Genomic DNA, 21,865 nt, shown 5'->3' with positions numbered 1-21,865 from the left:
AGGGAAATTAAAGTGTTACCATAGCCACCAAATTGTATACAGTAACTAAATAAACAAACTGAAAAATAATTAGATAAATAATAATTGATAATATAGAGACTAGAGAAATAACCATAACTATAATATATCATTTACTGAGTATACACTGCTTATTGATGTTAATATGCTATAGTACACTGTATATTAGTGCAAGTCAGGTGGATATCGATGAGGTATTGATGAGGATGATTGTTCATGGATATTAGATTGAGTGTAGATACTTGAATAATTTACTGAATGTATATACATATAATAACAGTATATACAGACAGTATTCAAAAGCTGATCAAAATATGAATCTGAAATATAACGTGATGGATAATGTAATAAAATAAAAGGTCCAGGTGAGCAGTCTGTCTTCACTGTCCTGTTCACTTCTGACACAGAGGAGAGACATTGTACAGACTGATGGCAGTTGGCAGGAATGACTTCCTGTAGACTTCCTGTGAGTGTCCTAGTTATAGTGATGAACTGCACAGGTCTATAAGTCAACATGGAAAGCTGCAATCTTTTACTCTGGTTGGCATGCTGCCTTAAATCAAGGAGTCTCCACTGCAGAAAAAGACTGAAGCTTCTACTTAACTATGCCAATAAAACGTATTACAAATTTTTGTGCAATAGATATCAAAAACTGCACAAAATGGATGAACTTAAGTGCAAGAACCTCAAACCTTTATGTAATGAATTTTCCACTTTCATGTTTGATGAGGGTATAAAATGTCAGTGAGAGGGCAAATATCAACCTGACACAGCAGACAGTTCTTATGTCTAGTTTAAAGACATAAAGCCTCTGTGCAGTTACTGCTGCTTATTTATAAGCCACAGATGACACTGGGACATTTCGTTACAACAAGCGGAACGAAGAAACAAGTTCCACTGTCGGAACGAAACAGTGTAACATCCAGCGGAAGTAAACAACACAGGAGCTAGTCACGTCAGCTGATTGGTGTCCTGTGCTTGGAAGAAGTCCCTCAGCTGGACAATGATACATCTTACATGTAATTAAGCAACAATGTCTGCAGTTCAGTATTTGAGAGAGTTCATCAACGAGCGACTAACTGCTGCTGCTGAAGAAATATTCCGAGTTTTTCAAAAAACTATCGTTGAGTACGAGGAAGAGATCAATCGTCAGCGCAGACTGCTGGATATCGTTTGGAAACCAGAAATAAAGTTACACAGAATAGGTCTGTAAAACCTTAATCATTTTAACATAAAACATAGTTATATATATACATACACTTGTATGTACTTGTAATTATTTGCTCGGATGACTAAGTAGTTAAGGGATTAGGGGGAAAAGTTGAGGGGAAAGTTAAGGGAAACATAAATAATGATATTTAAACGGCGGATTCTCCGTTTTTGCACCACTTAGGCCTACACTTGTGAAAAAGTGGTAGACGTTGTAGCGAAAGACTTAGCGCTGTTTAAATCCACTCTCAGAATTGTGAAATCTTTATTTTGCTTATGACAATAAAAAAAGGAGATTTCACTTGCTCCATTCAGACCAGGTCTTGAACAAAAACCTCTCTCCTTAGAGTTGTTAAATCTGGACTTTCAAATCACCGTATTTTAATGAGTCTCTGGAGTCTCCTTGTTAATCTAGTCCAGATTTGACAAGTCTAAGTACAGTGTTTTTTGACCTAGTCTAATGTCATCTGGTTGGAGCAATATCAGTGAAACACCTTTTTTTCTCTTTGTTCAGAAGGGTGTATCTTGAACTACTTATGGAGGAAATGAGTTTTATCCCATGTCAAAGTTAGACGAAAAGACTTATTCTTGTTCTCTAGAAGGGACTTTGACATTAGATTACTCAAAAACTACACAGTTGAAGTAAGTCATAGTATTTGTGCATGTAGTCTATGTCCATTCACAAAATGAACAAAGGCTTTTGACAAGTAATGCAGTTCTTTATTTTTAAACCGCTGTTTTTTGATGAACTATGTGTCATTTAGGCTTCACTTCCTGTTGCCTGTAGGCAATACTGCATAAGTGCAACATGAATGCAGCAATACATTTACCAGAGGGCTACTGATTTTGATGGTGTGCTGGTAAATTTTGCCCAAAATATGAAACAGGTCAATACTGAGTCATAGTCAAAGCGCTACCATAGTGATAGTTATCTCCTACATGGAATGTCCAATATTCATGAAAAGGTATATCCATGTGAGTTGACCTCTGGTAAATGTATTGCTACATTAATATTTCACTTATGAAGTATGGCCTATAGGCAACAATAAGTGTTGCCTAAATGATACATAGTTCATGAAATGTATACACAATTTCCAATATGTCATCTCCAGTGCCACATACTGCACACAGGGAATAATATTTAACCCATTCACACAGTGTCTGATAATCCTGAAAATTCAGAGCCGTATCAACCGACCTGCAGTAGTGATACCACGACTGGTGCTCCCTCTGTCACACGCGAGGTACAAGGGCCCGTTCATAGCTGTTTGCAGCTTTAATTGTAGTTTGTTGTTGTAATGTTGTAATGTTTCTGAGGGATTCAAGATGTGCATTGGTGATCCAGTGTCTCTGTTTCCTCTTGACAGTGTTCATGTTTGAGAATGTTGACTCACAAGTGTATGTGCTCACTAAGAAGGACACCACTTTTTGTACAAGTGCTTTCAAAGTGGGAACATCTTCAGATACCAAACTTGGATCTGTGGAAGACAAATAAAAATTTGTTGGTCCACTTTTTAAAAAAAAAATTTCCTATGCTCACCTTGTATGGCTCATACTTTCCTTTTTTGCTCTGGCCACCTGCAGTCTGCCTAATAGTCCCCTCTCCAGTTGTTTTTTTTTCAGTTGCTGCATGCTCCGAGGATTTATTTTATTCACTTGGCACACTGTTTTGTTTCTCTCCATCTGGTTTTTTTGCACTACATGTTAGCTAGCTTGTGACCTTCCAAGAGAGTGAGCAGTGTTGCCAGACTGATGCACTTTCCACCCTTTTAAAGCTATAATATAATTATTACGCATTAAAATGTCTAAAAACAACTAGATCTATGTTATATATTTTGTTGAGTTGTGTACTTACATTATCCCAAATGTTTCCAACAATTTTCAAACCCAGAGAAATCTGTAATTTTAATCAAGGTAACGGACCGTTTCATTTGGTTGCCTGTCAGTGGCATCATACCCCTCTACCAAAGACTGTAGTGCAAGATGCATGCGTCGGCGCTGTGTTTGTCTACTACAATGGCGTCTACCAAAGAGTAACTTACACACATACAAGATAATACATCTGCGTTGTGGTTGTTCCACAGAAACTGTTATAAATTGACTTTTATTCAGTTTTAAGCCACATTTTCCTGATAAATTTCGGTCGTTTTTAACTATATCTTTTAGCCAGAAGAAGGATTTTAGTTGGACATCTGGATCTTAAGTTATCAGAGAAACTGGGCAAACGTTAGCAGCAGCTTGGGTAAGAGCCCCTCCAGGAAGTCCAGTGCTCACCAGACATCGTCGGAGAAATATAGATTTTTTAGGTGAAACAGCTTTAATTAGTATTTTAATGATTTTAATTTGCATGTACATTTGTTTTTGGAGAGGAGGAGACCTCTGCGGGTAATTCGGCTCCCAGTAAAAACATCCCGAACGATTAACACTGGAGTAATCCTATCCCGGTGAAGCTGGTTGTTTAACAACGAAGACAGCATACATACAGTGTTGTGTACTATATATACACTATTCATTTACACGTCCAACAGCACTTTTGTCATTGTGGAGCTTCAGGGGGCCACCAATACTGGCAACATCACAGTGAGTTAGGGTAGGTCTCAGCAGGGTTTGACAGTCCCATGTTTGTAGCCTATACTGCCTTCTTGTGTATGAATAGAATAGCTGTTTTGAGTATTTTATGAATTATGTGTATTGGCTGCATTATCATAATTATTACTTGTGCTGCGAGCTGCCAAGTAGACCTTGTTGAGCCGCAGGAGGCTTGCGAGCCTCACAATGAATAACACTGGATTACACCTTTTAATTAATGCTCATAAACCCTTTATAAAGAGTGCCTTATCAGAAAGTGGTACTGCATTTTTTCTTCACCCTTTTCCCTTTTTGTCTTTCCAGAGCTCCCACAGCATCATGTCTGTAAGGTGGAGAAGGTTCTTGCTGACCAGCAGCTCTGTAACCAGGAGAGGAACTCCAGTCTGGACCAAGAGGACCGAGAGCCTCCACAGATTAAAGAGGAACAGGAGGAACCGTACACTAGTCTGGATGGAGAACACCTGGTACTGAAGCAGGAGACTGGAACCTTCATGTTGACTGCTACTTGTGAGGAAAGTGACAACGGTGAAGATCAGATTCTGGACCTAAGTCCTGTTGAAACTCAGAGTGCAGCAGAGAAAGAGCATGTTGTCAGCATGTCAGTTAAAAGCTCAGTGGTACCAGATCCAAACAGTGTTGACCAGCTCCTCTCTCACATCTCTCATTTAGCTGAGAGCCAAGATCACATAGGAGGCAAACAAGGAGACTCAGGATCAACTAGAAATGCAGAGACAAAAGCACAGAAGAGACATGACAGAAGCAAAAATCACACTAGCAATGAAGACAGCTCTACTACATTAAAAATTCACAGTAATACTTATATAGGGAAACGGTGTTTTAAATGTCACACTTGTGGGAAGTCTTTTAAGTGCAAGTACAATTTACAAACACATCTCAGATTCCACACAGGGGAGAGGCCGTACCCATGTAACACTTGTGAGAAAAGATTCTCTCAGCCGAGCGATTTAAAACTGCATATGAGAGTCCACACAGGGGAGAAGCCGTACCCCTGCAACACCTGTGGGAAAGGATTTTGTCGAATGGCAGACTTGAAAACGCACATGAGAATCCACACAGGTGAGAAACCGTACCCTTGCAACATCTGTTGGAAAAGATTTAGTGACAGGACGACTGTGAAAAGGCATATAAGAACACATACAGGGGAGAAACCGTACCCATGTAACACTTGTGGAAAAAGATTCGGGCGCATGGCATACCTGAAAAATCACATAAGAGTCCACACAGGTGAGAAGCCGTACCCATGTGACTCTTGTGAGAAAAGATTCTCTGAGCTGGGTATATTAAAAGTGCATATGAAAATCCACACAGGTGAGAAGCCGTATAATTGCGAAACTTGTGGAAAAGATTTCAGACTTGGACATCAGTTGAAGATCCACATGAGAACGCATACAGTGGGAAAAGATTCTGTCAGATGCCAGACTTGAAAAGGCACAGAGGAATTCATCCAGAGGTGAAGCCGAACATTGTCGAAAATGCAGGAGAGCTTTTAGACTTTGACTTTAGACATGAGAAGAACCTACTGCGACACAGATATGAATTGGAAAAGCACAGACTTAGTTGTAGTGATTCATGGATAAAACACACAAGAACACATAATAGCAGAACATATCAACAAAAAACAATCCATAAACAAGACAAACAATTGAGCTGTAACTTTAACTTTAGGCAAGTGTTCACCAACTGAAGAAAATACGCTTTTGCAATAGCTACATCTTTTTATATGAATGTAAAATACTCTCCATGAAGAAGAGGTCACATTGTTTTTATGTAAGTTCTACATTGTCAACGCTACCAAATTTTGTTGTCTCTTGTTTTTTTTCATGTTACTGTAATTACTATTTTGATGTGAGCAACAGCATTTATTTAAAAGTAGGGATGTCAATGGTTAATGGCTAATAATATTTTTGACCGGTTTAGCATGTCGTTCAATAGGTTAATTGGCATACACTCTGCTAACGTCTAGACAATTACATGTTCGCAACATCAGATATTCTTTTTCAATGGATAAAGTACCGGTATAAAACTGATTTCTACACAGAGTGTATGGGTTGTTTGTAGCATTAATGTTGCTAGGCTAGCGAGTGTCTTAAAGTCTGTTTCTAGTGAGTGTGTAGAGTCAGTCAGCTCTAAAAGAGTTTTGTTAGTCCAGTGTAACCTGCAGGAGTTTCTGAAGGCTCGTGTAATGTGTTTTTCTGCCACAGAGAAAATAAATTCATGACGAGTGAAAACAAGTCCAAAGCATCTTCTGACGTCTCTGCTGCAGAAACGGAATATGTCAAGCTGCCAAATACCAATGTCATAGATGATAAGGAGCTCAAAACAGGCAGTCGTATAAATGCTAACTGCTGGAGAAAATAATTTTTGGCTTGGCAGGAAAGCGTGTGAGTATATAACTATACTATGATGTAAGTTATTTTCAAAAAGTAACGTTAATGTTATTTTTCCAATAACAGTTATTGCAAAAGGGAGGGTTGTCTTATAAACATGGTCACCTTATATTAGGGCCTATACAATAGAGTACTAACACTATGCTGTACCACATTTAAAACAAGCACATAGCTGCCATGTCCCAGGATAGGCTTGTACTCACAACTAAAGATCCTGTTGCTGCTAGCTGGGGAGAGAAAGTGTTATGCGCGCCGGTCTGAGGCCATCACCCAGTTGGTGTGCCAAATGATTGAAACAGATATACTTTTAATCAGTGTGGTAGAGGGTGAGGGATTAAAAGAGCTAGTTTGGTACCTCAAGCCCGAGTATGTTATGCCATTGAGAGTTGCTGTGCATTGAAAACACTTTGAGGAGAAGAAGGATGAGCTAAAAGTCCAGCTAACCAGGGCAGACAAGCTAACTCTGACCACCGACTGCTGGACAGCTCTCACAAATGAAAGCTACATCACAACTTTTCTTAAAAATGAACTGGTTAGTTACCAAAACTGACATCCATATTTAGAAGAAAAATAATCCTCCAAATCTTGAAAACATCTTTGTTTCACAATGAGTGCACAGTAATGGCTGTCAAAGTAATGGTGCCAGATGTTATGGCTTCAAAAAAAACAGGTCTGCATTTATGTTTTTCAGGATAATTTCTAGAATTTGTGTTTTGAGTTAAACAAGGACTTAAATCCACATAGAATGACTGTCATCACTGTTTTATTTTACCATATAATATATCCCAGTAAATTTGAGTTTAGCTACGCTAAAAAAATAACTTAGACAAACAACAGAGCTGATCGGTATTTATTTGTTTTCAGCACTTCTCTAAACTTGAGCTGTTGGATTCTGTTAAATTGTTTCTAGAAATGTTAATTATTCACCTTAATTTTGTTATTTTCTATTTTCATACACTGCATCAGTTATGTGAGTGGATTGTGAGCTCTCTGATGTTGAAACCCTCTAGTGCTATTGGCTCATTTGAGTTTTCATACTGCCAACTAGAGTCTTCTTGTCTGGAGAGATCTTTTTCAATTTCATAATTTTTATATATTTTTTGGTTAGTTTAACTTGAGATAAGGTGTACCTTGGTGACCCACTGGCAAAGATGCATGCCATAAATAACTACACCGTCCGCTGTTTGAATCCGGCAGCAGATCTATGTTGTATGTCACCCTCCACCCCTTAATCTTTGCTTCTTGTCATCTCTTCACTGTCCCTATAATAAAGGCATAAAAAGACCCCCAAAAATATATATTAAAAAAAATAACTACAGATAAAATGTGCATCGTTTGCTGTTTTAGAGATGAGGCACACAAATTGTAGATGATTCGCTACATGGTGTTGTCGACGCAGCCGAAGAAGACACAATACCAATATACTCAACTTCAAGTTTCACCATAGTACTCACACAAACAAAAGTCTTTCAAATGTGACACTTGTGGGAAAGATTTCAAGTATATTAACTCACTGAGAAGACACCAGAGAATCCACACAGGTGAGAAAAGATTGTGGGAAAAGATTTTGCAAAGTTTCTGAAAAGGGCGTCCAATGGATGCAATCACCATCACTTGTGTGATCCTGCAATTACCATTTACACTGTGCTGACCTCTATATGTAGACATACTTACCACACATACTTACAGAACAGATACCTTTAAAAACATTTCTCTAAAGAAAAAATGTTGCAGTTTTTATACAGTTCTCACTTATTTGTATTTTTTTAACACTGCAATGTCTACATTTTTCTTTTTTATTTTAGGTTATCTTTATTCTTCTTTCTGTTTATGGATGTGTGTGTGTTTGTGTGTGTGTGTATGTGTGTATGAAGCAAAATCACAATTCTGGTTTGTAATTTTAAAGTAATTTTACCTATTCTTACTGCATATATGATCACAGTGTTGCAATGTGACACATTATGTTTACACATTTCTTTATTCTAGTAGATCTTTATTTATAGTATGTGCATTTTTTTTGTTTTTATTTCACACTTGCTTTGGCAATATAAACGTGTTTCCCATGCCAATAAATCCCCTTTATACTCCGGTACAGTAAGGGGCGGTGTGCACCTTTTATATGGATTTATAACCCGATGAATTAAAGTCAGAGAAGAAGAACGGCCATTGGTCGTTTATTCTTAGGTCCATCCTTTGAGTCGTTGCTTGTTAAGTATAATTTGGTGAAAATGTCGTCGGTTCAGTGTTTGAGAAAGTTTGTCAACGAGCGACTAACTGCTGCAGCTGAAGAAATATTCGGAGTTTTTGAAAAAACTATCGTCGAGTACGAGGAAGAGATCGTCCGTCAGCGCAGACTGCTGGATATCCTTTTGAAGCCTGAGATAAAGCTTCACAGGACAGGTGTGTAAAAATCTCCCTGTTCACAATGAGCTATTTTATCAAATGAGAATGGGATATTCTCTAGTTCTATTTTAATGCATAGCTAGGAGAAAAAGTTTTATCTTGCGTGTTAATACTAAACGACTGTCCTCTTTGTTATTCATGGAGACTGCATGGCCAGAATAAACTGTTAGAGGGACCTGGGGCAAAAATCTACTGTGGGCCCCTGGAGTGATTCCCCAAAACCCCAACTGCAGTCCACAGTGTACCCCCAATGCAATAGCCCCAGCTTGTGTCTCTTATGTATTAGTGTTACATTCAAGTCATAGATAAAACTCAGGGCAGAAGGAGGTCATATAGATGATAACAACACCTAATCCGGAATTTGGAGACAAACTATGTTGCAAAAAGGCTTGATAAAACAATATAAGCTGTGACACCTTAATTTGGAGCAGATAAGAGCGCAGTAATAATGTAGAATAAAATGTAGTTTTTCAGTGAGTGGCGGTGAGACTGAAAAGTGGCTGATATGTGCCACTCCTGGTCCAGTGGCATATGCTGTTTCTTATAGTGGTATGCTACTGCTTTCACATAGTGTGTCGCTTGTTTCCAACGACACTGTTGTCAGGTGCCGCTTGAGACTGGCACACCAGTACCGCCACCTGATACTTTCAATTAAAATTTCAATTTAATGACCTAATTTTTCAATAAGCACTTTTACAAATGTACATATTTATTTATTTGTATCATTACTGACAATTTACTGCATCATTGTAAATGCCTCCTATATAAATGAAAGTTAAGCAACTTATGTCTTTTTTGTTGTTGGATAATATGCTTAACTGTAGTCAGTGTGACCAATTGATATTAATGATATTAATGTTTTACCATGAATGCTTAAAGCTGCAGTAGGCAAGTTGAACATACACAATGCAAAACCTACTGCTTCTCTCTCTGCTGCCTTGTATCACTCCGCCAGCAGCCTTCCCTTTCAGGCTCCCCCCTCCTCTTCCCACAGCCTGTTCCCCGGTGCACAGTCCCACCAGTATAGCAGCGGCAGAAGATTGAGACTGTCATGGAGAAGCTGCAGCAGCAACATGCAGCATGGCTGGCCCTGGAGGAGAAGCTCCAGCAGGCGGATAAGGAGAAAGACCTCCGCTCCATGGTGGAGTCCCAGATACACCAACAAGCCCCTGTTGCTGTGATTGGCTAGTTACATGCTAGCTAAACCTGATTAGTTGTTTGATTCAGACCGAGAACAGTTTTTTAAAAAACTAAATACAAAGGGACGGCACTCACAGACACACATTTTTTTAAGGAACCCTTCAATTAAATATTGTTAGTGACATGCAGTGGTCATAATTAGTTATTTCAGCAGTTTCAGAAGAGATATGTTAGTAAGAAATGGCATATGATTGATAGAAACTGCATTCATAATAAGCATTCATGGTGAAAAATGAATAGTTTAGTTATTATAATTTAATCTAATTAGATGGATTAATCATTTGGTTTGGTCATAGTCCAAAACCTATTACGATATTCAGTCTGTTGTCACATAAGACAAGGAAAGGCAGAACCTCACAAATGAGATAAGTAGAAGCCTGGACTCAGATAACATTTGGTACTCTTGTTTGATTATCATTATTAGTTTTTTAAATCATTTCACTTTTCTCTTGGCTACCACTAAGACTACTTTGTCTTTGTCTTTCTCTTCAGAGTACTGTAACCAGGAGAGGAACTCCAGTGTGGACCAAGAGGACCCAGAGCCTCCACAGATTAAAGAGGAACAGGAGGAACTCTGCACCAGTCTGGAGGGAGAGCAGCTGGTACTGAAGCAGGAGACTGAAAACTTTATCTTGACTCCTGCGTCTGCGGGAAGTGACCAGAGTCAAGACCAGACTCTGTTTTTGGATCCTGGCAAAAATCAGTGTGCATCAGGGACACAGCTTCCAGCTAATATCTGTAGCAGTTGGCTAAAAAACAAAAGTTCTCCGGTACCAGAGTCAAATAGTGACCACCAGCTCCTCTCTGGCAACGCTAATGTAGCTGAGAACCAAGATCACAAAAGAGACAACAGTGGGGAAGCAAGATCTGCTAAACATGCTAGAAGGACTAGAGCAACTAGAAGCACCAAAACGTCAAATGCTCACGAGAAAACCCAGAGTGATGAAAAGCCTTTCAAATGTAAGACTTGTGATAAAGAATTCAAGCAGAAGATCACTTTAAACAGACACATGAAAACTCACACAGGGAAACTGCCTTACGCATGCAGAGTCTGTGGAAGGTATTTCCGCTTTAGACTGAACCGAGACCAGCACACTAGAAGCCACATAGGCACAAAGATTTGCGGCACTTGTGGGCAAACTTTCAACAACAGCACAGACTTCACAACGCACATGAAGATTCACATTCGAGAGCTTCACGCCTGCGAATTCTGCGGAAAGAAGTTTGCCCTCACCTCGTATTTGATAAAACATCTCCGTGTGCATACAGGGAAGAGACCTTATGAATGTCTTCACTGCAACAAAAACTTTCGTATCAGATCAGATTTGACGTTACACAGTGTGTTTTGTAGAGTAGCAGCAGCAAGAGAAAGAGCCAAAATACTTAGTAAAAACAGTAGCACTTGAAGCATCAACAGAAGTGCTGTTGCTCCCTGAATGTGATTGTTTTTTTCTCGAAAATAAGATGTTTAGGTGTTAGCGAGTATAGTTATTTATAGTTGATTGCATAGACTGACTACTGATGGTGAGTTTGGATAGTATATATATTTGCATGTGTATATAAATATGTTTATATACCAAGCAGCAACTATCACGGTTTGAGGCTGAAGCCAAAGTGGTACTATGAAGTGCATTGTCGCTGATGTCCGATAGATGTTGGCTCCAATCGATTCCCATTCAAAAAGTGTCAACCACCTGACGGAGATTTGAGGGTGGCTGTCATGATGTCATACCCCTTTTTTAATATTGTCAAACAACTAATTAAAAACAAACTTATCAGAAAAATGAGCGCTTGAAAGTACATCAGTGTGTTAAGGACATCCTAAAATGACAGAAACTATCTTTGGAAAAAATGTATTTGACATGCACAGCAAGTATTAGGCCAGGTGTGCACCGCTTGGTGTTCCAAGTAAGCTAGGTCCAAGGTAGCAGGGGTATTTCTAGAGCATGAAAGGCAAAGTGTCAAAGTATTCCTTTAAGGCTGACATTAGCACATCATAGCTGTGGCCAACAAGATACCAAGTTTGAGGTTTTGTTTGCGTATGCATGCTCGCAACAGTTTGAGAGATATTAAAGTCAGGCTAAAGCAAAATGAGAAATGCCAAATTTTACTTCATCAACGGATTATTTTCCCGAAAGCTGTGGAAAAGGCTGAGTCCCATGTTGTCGACAGTGAAAATGCACTTCTTTTCACCCTTCCTCATTCTCGTTAAGGAGGGTAAATTAACTATTCATGTCGTGTGATGATTTCATAGCAATCATGGGGGACAAAGTAACAAAATATACTGTTATGTAAATATTATTTTTAAGGTTAAATGAAATTGTTAGCTACACACATTCAAGTTCAAGACAAGAGAAAAAAAACAAACAAACAGTTTCCTGTTTTGATTGAAATGTCTCGACAACTGTTGACTGATGACTTGCAGTGAAATTTGGTACACACATTCACGACCAAATCAAACATTTCACATATTTGAGGAAATATAGCAACATCTACTTAATGGATTGGTACAAAATTTGGTACAGACATTCATGATTCCCAAATGATGTGGTTGAATGAAATGTCTTGACACTCATACAATGTATTGTCAGGAAATTCCGTAACACAAGATGTATTTTAATCACTTTGTTGACATGAGCAGGTCAAAGTTTTCTTTTGTCCAGCACTTTGGTCTATGATAAAACACCTGAAAAACTAAAACATTCCCATCATCCTCAGCTGTAGTTTGTGTTTGGTGCTAATTAGCAAATGGTAGCACCCAAACACAACACACTAAACTACTACGATGTGTTCACATTTAACCCAAAACACTGCTGTGCCTAAGTACAGCCTCACATAGCCGCTAGCATGGTTGTAGAGTTTTGTAATTTGTGGGGACCAATCCTTTACTTTCCCTCCATGTTGGCTTCAACACTCCTCCGTGGCAGTTGCTGTGTGGTACAGTAACATTTTAAACTGTCTCAAGCTCATTACACACTCTAAATCCTTTAATAACAATAGATTTTTAGGTAGGCATGTATTTCAAAATATGGATGAAGTACATTCAAATACTTAAATGCATTTTTATTATATTCTGACAGTAAACTTTTACTGGAGTCTGTTAGTTGCTCTATCAGTTGTTCAGTCAGTCATTTGGGGACTCAAATCAGTTGTTGTGATAAATGAGATTGTCTTTTGGACCTTAGTTTGCTGTATACATTGTATGTATTGTATCTACGTATGTTAATGTTTCAGCATACAGTAATATTTTAGACATCAGCTTCAAACCTCACTAATATTCTTGTTTAGAGCTGAAAAGTATTTTTTCAAGCAAACATGCAAAATTCTCACATGTAAAGGTTTAGTTGTTTTGTTTGTCCTGTGTGATAGTAGAATTAATGTCTTAAGGGTTTGAACTGTTGGTCAGACAAAATAAGCTTTTTGAAGATGTCATCTTGGGATCTGGGGGTGTGTGATGATGAATTCTTCACTATTTTCTGACATTTCATAGAATAAATGACATTACTGATTCATCGTAGTTCTATTTGTCAGTGCATTTTGATTTATATTAAAGTCATTTCATTGATTGGGTTCCGTAAGTTTGAAGTCAAATATTGGAACAAAAAACATTTAAATTTGCTTATATTATCTATTCTGTATGTCTTCTACCCCATGAGCATGAGTCTGGTTGTAATGACATTGGTGATAGTATATGCTCAATGCGATCTAACAGCAAATAACAAACAACAAATAAAAAGAGGACTGATGGTAAGAATGGGGATGTGCTAGAATAAAATTTAATTTGATCGTGAGATTACTTGAAATAAAATATTGTGAAGGGTACAAGGTTTGTGAAATCTTTTGCTGTTGATATACTAAGAAATAATCAACATACTTTACAGTTTAATACTAACAGGAAATGATACAATATGTCAGCTGTCAAACTGCAACATAAGAAACCCACCACCAATTAAACATTACAAATAAAAGCATAATGTTTTTCCAAATATTCAAAGTCCTCTTTCACTTAAATGTGCATTTTACTTAAATCTGAGTTTAAGGCATATACAGTATGTATGAGCATGATTGGATTGGGTGCCAATTATGTTTCATGCAGCTTACATATGTGATGTGGAAACTTGAAACCTCCAGTTCATGAACACTGAGATTAGACTTTACAGTGGAGTAGGAGACATCTTCTGAAATGTTAAGATATTTGCATATTCATATACTCTGGGTTTTTCATGAAGGAGTAGGATTAGACACCATTTTAAGGATGTAAATGTGGTAATTTTTTACATTATTACTTCAAGCAGAGTATTTTTATGTCTTCATACATGTCTGGAGGGGATCTTTAAAATAATTTGGCTGTGAATTATATAAGGGGACAAAAATGAACAATCACAGCACAAAATAATTTAAGGTGATTCAGTCACCTTTTTTTTTTGAGTTGGTGTATACAATTGAAAAAAAAAAATCCTGTATGTGGTTGTCACACAGCTATATTTTACAGTAGCCACTTAACCTCTAGAAGATGGCAGCAGTAAAACATTTGAAGTGAAACATGATGTTGAGAATGAAGTGGTCATAGTTTGTTTGTACGTAGGAGTGATTTTGCCACATGTGGTAAATGTGGGTAGAATGATTGTGAAGGAGACTGTGATAAAGATCCAGTGTCTTCTTTGCAAAGGGAATCATGCCGCATGGGAGGTTAACTGTCCAAGGAGAGTAAGGGAGGCAGAAATAATCAGGGTTAGCACTAGGAAGAGACTCAAGTATGAGGAAGTAGGTAATAAATGCAATGATGTGAAACAAGAAGTTACGAGTACAAATCAGGTGACGTTTTGGGCCTTTTTGGTGATGGTTATTAATTGTACTGCTGCATTAGAAAGAAAATCTGAGAAATTTGACACAATTGTAGATGCAGCGTGTTGATTTCTGGATGATGTGGAAGATTTTAGTTTCTCTCAAACACCTGAAAAATAGAGAATTTATAGCAGAGTGCGAAATGGGTGGGAAGGGGTTATCATTATTTCATTTAGTCAATGGAGAGTTCAGTTTAAATCCAGTAGATGGCGGTAATGTGACATATTGGATGCCAACCGCCACTAAAAAAACAAAAGAAGAAGAAGTCCGGCGGAAGTATTTTACACTGAAGTGCGGGGCGGAGACCTGTGTTGTTTGACAATCAGTCGCTCTCTATCACATATTTCCTGTCGTACAACATGGAAACGTCTTCTGTTTATCGTGTGAGAAACTTCGTCAACGAGCGACTAACCGCTGCTGCTGAAGAAATATTCCGAGTGTTTGAAAAAGCTTTATCAGAGTACGAGGAAGAGATCGTCCGTCAACGCAGATTGCTGGATATGGTCCTGCAGCCCGTCATAAAACTACAAAAGACCGGTGTGTAAACAGTGTTTTAAAGCTAGCTAATTTATCAAATGTTGACTCAAGTATAGGAAGACCTTACAGCCAACCGTTAACGTAATAGCATTATTTGACAAAGTAAGTAAACATCTTACAAACAAGCTAACTTAAAGGACGGGTTCACAGTTTTCACAATACCGTCTAATTCTGGTTCCCAAATGAACACTGAAACAGGTTTTTCTTGTCATAATTTTTCCACCTGTTCATACTGACCATTAGAAGATTCCTTCATAATACATTGTGAGTGACGAGGGCCAAAATCCACAAGCCTCCTTCTGTGCAAAAATGTATTTAAAAGTTTATCTGAAGCTAATATGACGATTCAGCCATCAAAAATGAGTCAAATTAAGTGGATATCTTTCAATGTCATAGTCTCTTTAGTGCCAGAGTCCCTCTTTTTGTTACTATACTTTGATATACTTGCTATGATGACTTACTTGCTTGATCCTAAAAAGACTGTAAATGTGACAGATATCCACTTGATATGACTAACTCAGATTGATGAAGCCTCATATAAGCTTCAGATCAACTTTTAAATGTATTTTTGTGGATTTTGGCCCCCGTCTTTTGAAACTGAAGGTGCATTTGAAGGGGATCTTTCAACAGCCATCATGTACAGGAGGAATGATTACAGTGAGGAAAACCTCGTACAGTGTTTATATGGACACCTGACTTGTTTTAAGACCGACTTGAAAAATTATGAACCTTTAATTAGAAATTTCAAATCCATTCTAAATCACATGAATATTTAGTTTTGTAAAGCACCTGTACATATAGTCTTTGAATATAACTAACCAATGCCAACCCTCAACAATGTAATCAGGTAAACTAATGTAACTAACTTGATCTGTTGTAACAGTTTCTTTCTTTATACACATAAATTTAAACAAGAGAAAACTCTCCAAAGATGAGGAGTAACTGGTTGGTTTAGCACATGTACGTTGGGTAAACTTCCCCACTCTCAATAAACTCACTTCCCTCAGATTTTGTATGGGAAGACTTGTGGATTGTCTCCCATTCAGTGGATGAGACTGAATGGGAGACTGGCTTCAAATTCGGCAAGTCAGATCCATTATAGATGCCTGATCTCTATCGTGTAGGTCTCTGAGGCTGTTAATCTTTCTGTCTAGTAATTTTGCAGCAAGCAAATTGTATTTCGGATGCCACGATGGTCTGTTCTCTTTTTTTGGCTCAATACTGGACAATATGTTGAGTCATATTCTTGATGGATGCCATTGTTGTGAATCTTCTGTGGGCCTGGTATAAAGTTTTGGACATGCAGAGATCCTCACACTGAACAGTACTTCCTTTTGTCCTTCCCTTCAGATCCCCCACAGCCATCAATATGTAAAGAAGGGGTTCCTCTCAACCAGGAGAGGAGTGCCAGTCTGGACAAAGAAGACCTAGAACCTCCACAGATCAAAGAGGAACAAGAGGAACTCTGCCCCAGTCAGGAGGAGGAGACGTTTTCACTGCAGCAGCACACTGAAGCCTTAAAGTTGAGTCCTACTTATGAGGGAAGTGACAACAATGAAGATCAGACTCTGCTTTTTGTTCTTGCCCAAACTCAGAGTGCAGTAGAGAAAGAACCTCAGTCCAACGGTTCAGGTGAACAGATGACACCTGAACCTGACAGAAAACACTCTGTAGTCACAGAACCAAACAGTGATCCTGACCAGCATATTAAAGCAGACAAGAAGTTTTACCCGTGCGCTATTTGTGGAATAAATTTCAAAATGAACACAGACTTGGAACTGCACATGAGAACTCACAAAGGCAAGAAGCCTTACAGATGCAAGTTTTGCAATAAGGAGTTTGCTTTCAGCTCATCCGTGTCGAGGCATCTGCGAGTGCATACGGGGGAGAAGCCTTATGAATGTCTTTTGTGCGGGAAAAGATTTAATGTCAGCACAACCTTGAAAGTCCACTACAGAATTCATACGGGCGAAAGGCCTTATAAATGCAAGACTTGTGAAAGGGGTTTCACCACCTGCTCCAACCTGAAGAAGCATGTGGCTCTTCATAATAGAGTTGCAAAGAGCAGACCTGTTAAAAGCTGTCACTGTATAACAGATGTTACGGAAAACCACAATGAAATGGTGTAGGCTGTTTAGTTTTTATTTATTTTCAAAACTGAATGTTGTTGCAAGACATAATTGAGGAGTGTCATCTGATATAATTGGCTATCAATAAAATTCTCATATTGTAAAATCTACACAGCTTGTTTCCTTGGTCTGTTAGTATTTAGAGATGAATAAAGCACTAGTTGTCCTTAATGGGTCAAATGTCAATGTGTATGTATTTTAAAGTTTATCTGATGTTTATCTGAGGCGTCAGCAGTCTGAGTTAGTCACAACAAGTGGATATCTGCCACATTTAGTCTTTTCAACATCAAATTCCCTCTTTGTGTTTCCTCAGACAGCGTTTCCCTGTTGAGCTGTGGTGGAAGTATTGAAACAAAAAGAGGGACTTTTGCACTGTAACACTGAAAGATCTACTTGATTTGACTCATTTGGATGACTGAAGCTTCATATTAGCTTCAGATAAACTTTTAAATACATTTTTGCACAAAAGGAAGACTGCGGATTTTATTCCCCGTCACTTACACTGTAAGTGCATTATAAAGGGATCTTCTAATGGCCAGTATGAACAGGAGGAATTATTACGGCAAGAAAAACCTATTTCAGTGTTTATTTGGGCTCCTGACTATTGTTTTAGGACAGACTTGTAAAAATTGTGAACCTATCCTTTAAGTATATTATTTTCAACTACATCTAATAGTGCAATAGAAATGTCTTGTTCCAGTGTTTGAGGTGTAATCATGACAATTTTTAAGAAAGTTTGCATATTATTGGATATAGTTTTGAAGCCTTATATTAAAACTAGGGCTGAAACCACCAGTCAATTAATTGGTTAGTCCATTGAGAGAAAATCAGTCAGCAACTGTTTTTGACTTTTCAGGCAAAAATGCTGAACATTAGCTGGTACCAGCTTTTCCAATATGAGGATTCGTTGCTTGTTGTCTGTGTGTATGTATTTGTAAATTTGAGGGTTTTAGCAACGTACAGGGAGTTCATATTTATATTCTACAATTAAACAAAACTTGCAAATCAGGGTTATTTGATAAGAGGGTTCTGTTTTTTTAAAACCGCAATTTGTTTAAATTTGACTAAGTTTATGTCAACAAAATAGTTGATAAATAGGAGCATTGTGGAGAAGCCTTTGAAACACCAGTTACTGTCATGTTGGGGAACAAAATGTATAGAAGTATAATTAAATAATTAACTGAATAAGTAAAAAACGACAATCCAATTAGACACATTTTTGCTTTTGACTCATGACCTCATTATTGCTTAAGTCTGCTTTTTGAGAGATAGTTGATATTTAACACTAAATAGCTTTCAATGACTGATACAGTATATTACCTTTTTGAGTTAAACATTGATTTGTTGTTTGTTGCAGAGAGCGGGTCCCCTTTAAATAACTGGTGTAACATCTTATTGAGTCCGGCGGAAGTAAGAGTTCAATTACATGTGAGCGCAATCCAGCTGTTTTAGCTGGCTCAGGTGGTTTGTTTAGCTCATAAAAATGTCCTAGCGTTAGCGGGGCCTCCTGAATAGTATGTTATTATGTCAAACTAATTCCCTCGAAATGGCTTCAGTCCAGTGTTTTAGAGAGTTTCTCAACGAGCGACTAACAGCTGCTGCTGAAGAAATATTGGGGGTGTTTGAAAAAACTGTCGTTGTTTACGAGGAGGAGATCCATCGCCAGCGCAAACTGCTGGATATCGTTTTGAAGCCTGAGATAAAACTACACAAGAAAGGTTGGTAAAGTAATTATGTTCTGTTCCAGTTGATTAGCATCAATGTATACTCTTAGTTGTTTCAAACGGTACTTGTAATAATTTGCATACGTTTTCAGTATTGCTACTGCATTAATTTTGACTGTTGTGTTGTATTTATTTTTGTGTTCCTCAGTTCATATGATGATGAGGATTGCTAAGATGAAAAGTAACTACTTCTGCTAAAGTACAGAACTTGTACAATTTTTATGTCGTACTGTCCTTGAGTATTTTCATTTTATGCAACTTTATCCTTCTGCGTAGCTACAGTTCAGAGGGAAGTATTGTTCATTTCATTCCACTACATTTATTTAAGAGCACAGTTAATAGTTGTTTTGTAGATTCAAAATTTTCATACAAAAATGTATGATGATCACATCAAATATGATACATATTATAGCTGTAACCTCCCTGGTTACATGCAAAATAATTAAAATTAGCGTTACCCCAAACAGAATCCAATAATAATAATTAACCACAAATTAGTCATTCTGTGCCTTTTAGCACCTTTCTTTTGATTCTTAAGGTATACTTTGCTGAGAACACTATTTAAAAAAAACTTGTAACAGATATTACTACTTTTACTTAAGTGTCAGAGTATTTTTTTTCCACTATTGGAGGATTCATAGCTTTACATATGTGCTGCTTTAACCTAACCACTAGAGTGCTTCCTCTGTTCATTCCTTCAGAGATCTCACAGTCATCTGTCTTTTATGAGGAGGTTCTTGCTGACCAGCAGCTCTGTAACCAGGAGAGGAACTTCAGTCTGGACCAAGAAGACCCAGAGCCTCCACAGATTAAAGAGGAACAGGAGGAACTCTGCACCAGTCTCGAGGGAGAACAGCTGGTACTGAAACTGGGGACTGATACATTAAGGCCTACTTGTGAGAGAAATGACCACACTGAAGATCAGACTCTGCTTTTGGATCTCGACCAAACTCAAACTGCAGCAGAGACTCTGACCAATGTCTCTGTTATAGTAATAAAATCTGAATCTGACAGAGAGGATTTAGGTGTATCAGAACCAAACGGCGACTGCCATAAAAGCCAAGATGAAAGAGGCAACCATGAGAATGCAAATACTGACATGAAACCAGAAAACAAATTCTTCAAATGTCTCTTTTGCACTGAAGAGTTTCATGATTTCTTGAAGTTAAAGATTCACTTAAGGACCCACACTGGTGAAAAGCGTTTTAAATGTGACACTTGTGGGAAAGGATTCACTCAGAAGGCTCTGCTTAGGAACCACATAATAACTCACACAGGGGCAAAGCCCTTTATGTGCAGAGTTTGTGGAAAGGAGTTCAACTGTCAGTCAAACCGTGTCACTCATATGAAAACTCACACTGGCGAGAAGCCGCACACCTGCTCCACCTGCGGGAAAAGTTTCTGTCGTGGCGCAGACCTGAGGAGACACAACCGAACTCACACAGGCGAGAAGCCGTACAGTTGTGTCTACTGCGGGAAGGAGTTTTCTTACCACTCATCTCTCACGAATCACATCCGAGTGCATACGGGGGAGAAGCCTTATAAATGTATTTGGTGTGGGAAAAGATTTGCTGTCAGCACAACATTGAAAATACACACCAGAGTCCACACAGGGGAAAAGCCGTATAAATGTAACACTTGTGGGAAGACTTTTGCTCATAACACAGGACTGACGTTACACAACAAGATCCATGCAAGAGAAAAACAACAGAGTTGAGGAAAGTTTCAACAGGTTCAGCTCACACAAAGAAAGATTTGACTAACTGGATTGAAATGTAACCTGTGCCTTGTTGTAAGGGTCACATACAGATAACCCACAAGTTCATTTTAGGCCACTAGATCTACTGTAGATGTACTGATGATCTGCTTCTTTACCATCTAGCTTTACAAGAAAGGTGTCACTATATCTGCAGGATCCCTACATGGACAGAAATACTAAGTTCAAATCCAGGTGATAAATTATCAAAATATCCCTCCCAGGGCTGAAACTATTAATCCAGTAATTGTTTTAAGTCATTTATCAAGGAAAATGCCAGACATACACTGGTCCCAGATTTTCAAACGTGTGGATTTGCTGCTTAATTTTTTCTCTACCTTACTTTTCCTTTACAGCTGCAACAATTAGTTGATTTATCAATTAGTTGATTGTAAAAAAATTAATCAGCAACCATTGTGATGATAGTTTCTTTCAGTCATTTTTCAAGCAAAAATGCCAAATAAATTCTGGTTTCAGCTGTTGTTGCTTTTTTTAATCTCATATGACAGTAAATTGAATATCTTTAGATTTTGGACCGTTGCTTGGACAAAACAAGCAATCTGAATACATCACAAAGGTGTAACCTATTTTCCTTATAAAATGAATATATTGAGTATTGTATTGCTGGTCAGACGAAACAATTGAGCTGAGGAGTAGATTTAAGCCTATGTCTTGATCCCCCCCCCACAAATCTTGTGCTTATGGAGAATGTCTGGGATGTTTCAAGGTATAAAATGGCCAAAATGTTGATTTTGTCAAATATTGTTTGTCTGAGCCTGAAGTTTGCACACTCCTGACCACACTTCTGTTTATTATCTGTGTGGTTTGGGGGTCTAAATAAACTAATGAATGAAATTACTCATCCTCTGGGTCATCGTTTTCTAATTTATCTCTGCCTTTTCGTATGCAAAGAGCTTTTGAGATTTACCTTGTATTTTCCATCGTTTATCTACAGTAAAATAATAACACACCTTCAGCATGAGCAACACAACACTAAGTATATAAAATACATTCTAGCATTTCTATAGATTTGGTATTTATTAAACT

The 21,865-nt window shown here is 38.0% G+C and overlaps 3 protein-coding genes across 3 annotated transcripts; all 3 read left to right on the top strand.

Annotated features, from left to right (window-relative positions):
* Nucleotides 1–676: 676 nt before the first annotated feature.
* LOC137200718 (zinc finger protein 391-like) lies at nt 677–7,652 on the top strand. The gene is made up of 2 exons (XM_067615399.1): nt 677–1,223; nt 4,120–7,652. The coding sequence occupies exons 1-2, from the start codon at nt 1,052–1,054 to the stop codon at nt 5,259–5,261; spliced, it is 1,314 nt and encodes a 437-aa protein (XP_067471500.1). The 5' UTR covers nt 677–1,051; the 3' UTR covers nt 5,262–7,652.
* Nucleotides 7,653–8,298: 646 nt separating this feature from the next.
* LOC137171685 (zinc finger protein 271-like) lies at nt 8,299–17,448 on the top strand. The gene is made up of 4 exons (XM_067575747.1): nt 8,299–8,624; nt 10,320–11,232; nt 14,965–15,209; nt 16,560–17,448. Exons 1-4 carry the CDS (start codon nt 8,453–8,455, stop codon nt 17,336–17,338), a joined length of 2,109 nt encoding a protein of 702 aa, XP_067431848.1. The 5' UTR covers nt 8,299–8,452; the 3' UTR covers nt 17,339–17,448.
* A 1,291-nt stretch (nt 17,449–18,739) lies between these two features.
* Nucleotides 18,740–21,676, top strand: LOC137200734 (zinc finger protein 664-like). Its single transcript, XM_067615400.1, has 2 exons — nt 18,740–19,056; nt 19,764–21,676. The coding sequence occupies exons 1-2, from the start codon at nt 18,855–18,857 to the stop codon at nt 20,777–20,779; spliced, it is 1,218 nt and encodes a 405-aa protein (XP_067471501.1). The 5' UTR covers nt 18,740–18,854; the 3' UTR covers nt 20,780–21,676.
* The last annotated feature ends 189 nt before the right edge of the window (nt 21,677–21,865 follow it).

The sequence above is a fragment of the Thunnus thynnus genome, chromosome 2 (assembly GCF_963924715.1).
Source record: "Thunnus thynnus chromosome 2, fThuThy2.1, whole genome shotgun sequence".
Lineage (NCBI taxonomy): Eukaryota > Metazoa > Chordata > Actinopteri > Scombriformes > Scombridae > Thunnus > Thunnus thynnus.
This window is presented reverse-complemented; position numbering and strand designations above follow the sequence as displayed.

Bases quoted from the DNA above. Each gene is read 5' to 3' on its own strand.
- LOC137200718 (XM_067615399.1), top strand. From the start codon at position 1,052: ATGTCTGCAGTTCAGTATTTGAGAGAGTTCATCAACGAGCGACTAACT. The intron at 1,224-4,119 runs GTCTGTAAAACC...TTGTCTTTCCAG, and splicing joins AATAAAGTTACACAGAATAG to AGCTCCCACAGCATCATGTC.
- LOC137171685 (XM_067575747.1), top strand. From the start codon at position 8,453: ATGTCGTCGGTTCAGTGTTTGAGAAAGTTTGTCAACGAGCGACTAACT. The intron at 8,625-10,319 runs GTGTGTAAAAAT...CTTTCTCTTCAG, and splicing joins GATAAAGCTTCACAGGACAG to AGTACTGTAACCAGGAGAGG. The intron at 15,210-16,559 runs GTGTGTAAACAG...CCTTCCCTTCAG, and splicing joins CATAAAACTACAAAAGACCG to ATCCCCCACAGCCATCAATA.
- LOC137200734 (XM_067615400.1), top strand. From the start codon at position 18,855: ATGTTATTATGTCAAACTAATTCCCTCGAAATGGCTTCAGTCCAGTGT. The intron at 19,057-19,763 runs GTTGGTAAAGTA...TCATTCCTTCAG, and splicing joins GATAAAACTACACAAGAAAG to AGATCTCACAGTCATCTGTC.